This window comes from Vitis vinifera, chromosome 16 (genome assembly GCF_030704535.1).
Source record: "Vitis vinifera cultivar Pinot Noir 40024 chromosome 16, ASM3070453v1".
Lineage (NCBI taxonomy): Eukaryota > Viridiplantae > Streptophyta > Magnoliopsida > Vitales > Vitaceae > Vitis > Vitis vinifera.
In genome coordinates this window covers 24,830,242-24,834,213 of record NC_081820.1, presented here as the reverse complement: position 1 = coordinate 24,834,213, position 3,972 = coordinate 24,830,242, and the positions used below count along the sequence as shown (strand labels likewise).

General features: G+C 32.6%; 1 protein-coding gene across 1 annotated transcript; it reads right to left on the bottom strand.

Annotated features, from left to right (window-relative positions):
- On the bottom strand, positions 1-3,640 carry LOC100243072 (rust resistance kinase Lr10). The gene is made up of 3 exons (XM_010664530.3): positions 2,843-3,640; positions 1,381-1,407; positions 1-1,268 (listed from the first exon to the last, which is right to left on the bottom strand). Exons 1-3 carry the CDS (start codon positions 3,513-3,515, stop codon positions 157-159), a joined length of 1,812 nt encoding a protein of 603 aa, XP_010662832.2. The 5' UTR covers positions 3,516-3,640; the 3' UTR covers positions 1-156.
- Positions 3,641-3,972: the final 332 nt, after the last annotated feature.

Below are 3,972 nucleotides of genomic sequence, written 5' to 3'. Positions count from 1 at the left end.
TTCTAGAATCTAACATCAATTGAGCCACTGGTATAATCATTGTGTACAATCATTTGTTCAATTAACAGAAATATAAATAGAAATGCTACGATGATGAACAACTACAATATGAATTTTTACAAAATTACACATTCATAATAATTTGAGGCAATTATTTTACTCTATTTCTGAAATGATTGCTAACTCTTGTTGAAAAACACTTCCTGGTTTGCTCAAGTTTGTCTTTGTTGGAGTTGTTGAAGCAAAAGGATTAGGAGGCATGGTTAACTTGCCTCCTCCTTCCAACATTTGAACCACAATTTTCATGGAAGGACGATCCATTGGAAACCATTGAATACATGAGAGTCCCACAATTGCTAATTTCTTTGCAATCTCAACATCTCCTTTTTCTTCAATCCGAATATACAATTCTTCCCCTATATCCAAATGATTATAAATCCATTCTGGGAAGTATACTTGGCTAGTACTCTCCACACTAACATCAATATTCTTCCTCCCTCCAACCATTTCAAGTAACAACATTCCAAAACTATAAACATCTGACTTATAAGACACATTCCCAAAATTCCTAGACAACACTTCTGGAGCAATGTAGCCTATTGTTCCCCTTGCAACGGTCATAGAGACCGCACTTTGTTCCTTGGAGCACAATTTGGCTAAACCAAAGTCAGAAACCCTTGGATTAAAGTTGTGATCAAGTAAAATATTATGAGGTTTGATATCAAAATGGAGGATTCTTTTATCACAACCTTGATGAAGATACTCAATTCCTTTCGCTATACCTATAGCAATTTCTTGAAGTTTCTTCCAACTGAGTGAATAGTTCTTAACATCTCTTGAAAATATGAACTTCTCTAATGACTCATTTGGTAAGTACTCATAAATTAGAGCTCGTTTAAATCCATCAGCACAAAATCCGACTAAGCGAACTATATTAACATGGTGGATTGTACCCATCGTTGCCACTTCATTAATGAACTCTTCTCCATTTCCTTGAGAATTATTAAGGATTTTTACTGCAACAAAAACTTCATGTGAAAGCTTTCCCTTGTACACGGTTCCATAACCTCCTTGGCCTAATTTATCTTTGAATTGATTTGTAATCCTTTTAATATCAGCATAGGAGTATCTTGAGGGCTTGAGAGCTTCATAGTCTTCCAGAAACCTTTTAACCTTTATTCCATTCTCTCTTTCTAATTTATCTGATCTATAGAGACGATAAAACATAGCAATTACTAACACAAGTAGAAAGAAACCAAAGATTGTGCCTGCAAACATAAAAAGAAGAAAACTTAAACTTTTTTTATTTAAATAAATAGGTAGAATAACCAAGTTAAGAATCCTTATTTCTATAATAAAAATGCATAAATAAAATATTACCTGTTACTATTGCTTGCTTTGATACACCTGTAAAATATTAAAAAATAATAATAATTATCTTGTTGTGCTCTTGGAATTAACAAAATCATGCTAAATTACATGCATATGATATGATTTTAATTTAATTTTATTCTAGGCTTCAACCCTATCTTTTTGGGTCTCTTTCTTATACTCTACATGTTGAGTACCAATTCTACTGGTAACTCCATTCTAACTTGTAGTGGAGATTAAAACTTACCCTTCTAATATCTATTATGTATCTTAGTTAGACTATCATGTTTCATAATAACTTACTGTCATAATGAAGCCCTCAACACTAATTCACCCTATTTTATAACAAAAACTAAAATAAAAATAAAACTCTATCTCAAACAAATCTCTATCCTTATCCTATGACATTATATATAGTGAGATTCCAATCGGTGAATTGACACTTGGCAATTTGATTGACCATTAACATATAACTTCTCATGTTAGATAAGAGGGCAAAGGTATCCATGCATGTGGATACCCATTAAAATTAGGAAAATGATATTTATGAAAAATTTTACACAACTGTGATTATTGGGAGTTGCAACAAAGATGGATTACCTGGGAGGTTAGTATTCTCTACTTGGATATGAAACAATAAATGAGAAAATCATCTATTTTAAACAATCTTTAGTAATTTTCTTTTAGTTCCTTAAACATCTCCAAAATCCAAAATGAATACTTGAATATCAATTATATTACTTTGCATTTTTACATTCACATTGTTGGAAAAGTATGGAGAAACGAAAAAAAAAAAAGTACTTATCATAAGTAGTTAGAAAAGAATCCACTACAAAAGAACTTTTAACATTGTTGTTATATTTCTTTAATTTTTCAAAAAATTAACTCCAAAATAAACATTTAGCTCTTTGTCCAATTATTTCCTTATTAACTTTTCAGGGCTCTAAAAATTTGAAGAAAGAAAAGAAACAATATAAAACTTTAGCCCAAAAATTCATGATTGATAATTTCTTTACTCTTGTTACCATTTTTGCATAAAGACAATAATTTTAAAATGTATAAAATTATTTTCACTAATTAATTATTATTTCAAATTATGACCTAATATAGACAAAAATATTTTGGTGAAAGATGCAAAATGATTAGTACTTAAAAAAAATCATGTAAATAGTAAGTAAACATATAGTACTTTGATTGGTTGTGATCAAATTGATCTTTTTTTCTTTTTTTATTTTTTATTTTTTATCTTTCAGACTTTCAGAATCCCAATAAAAAGTAAATTCCATCCAAGATTTTAGTTCTACTTTCCATAGCTTAGAAACTCGATCAGTAGAATTTATCAACTCATATCCTTTGCAATGGCTTTTTAATTCCACAATGGAGTATTTGTTTATTGGATCATTGTAGAGGATATGAGGCGGGAATGAAAGATGAAAAGAAGATGAATAGGGAATTGAGATACATAAAGTACCTTTAATACATTCAGTTTCTGGTTCCTTGCTATTACTCTTCTTCAGTCTGCATATGTGTCCTCCTCGTAGGCAGCTTCCACATATTGATTTCGGCCACTTCAAAGAAAACGCACTTCCATTGAATTTATAATCCGTAAAGACATGATATCCAACTGAAGCGTTGTAAAGCCTGCGGCAAGACGATAGGTCCATATTTTGGAGGGGATAGAAGGAATCAACGGCATAAACTGGGTTACCAGGGATAGAAAGGCAAGGGATGAAGTGAGCAGCAAATGATTCTGCCGTTTTAAGTAAGGAACAATTGAAGAAGGTGACGTCCCCCTCAAATTTGAACTGGAAGGGGGACGAAGCTAAACTAAGGTTTCGAAGCTGTCTCTCAAGGCAATTATCCGGGTTCTGGACAATGATTTCCCTGGATTTGTAGATTATATTCTTCACCAAGAGCTTTACCGAATCTGGCAGCTCCAGCATGATCTGATTATTCTCAGTGCAAGATAAAACAAATCCCGGGTATCCACAGTGGTGTGGCTGGCCTTTTAGACGGAAAGGGAACTGGATGAGTGGACCCTGGTCGCCACAACGATTTGATGTCGGGCACTCACCTCGGCCCCCTCTCATCTCCACAAACAAGGTCAGAAACAAGAACAAAAATAAAGAGAGAGATCGATCCATTTTTATGGAAGGAAGTTGTGACTTTTGCCAAGAACAGAAATCTCAGGGATAGGAAAGAAAGTGGAAAGGGCGATACAAATATTGAGAGGAGATTAGCCTGAAAATTTATAGAGAAGAATTCTAGGAAGGAGGATTACTGTGGTGTTACATTTTCAGTCAATTATTTATGCTCTTTTACTAATAGATTTTCTCTCTGTAAGAATGTCCTTTCACCATGTATATACACACATGTATATGGTTATCTTCTCTCTTTCAAATTTAAGTATTCCATTTAATTTGTACATATAATTTTCTATATGATATGTAATTGATTTTTACTTCTCAATGGATAGAGGATCTAGGAAGATAATAACTTTGCCATCACCTAGACTTTTTTATTCATGCATTTAGAATCAAGATTTGAACTTTTCAAGTGATAGAAGATTTGGAAACTCCATTCCTACTTGCCATCTTCACT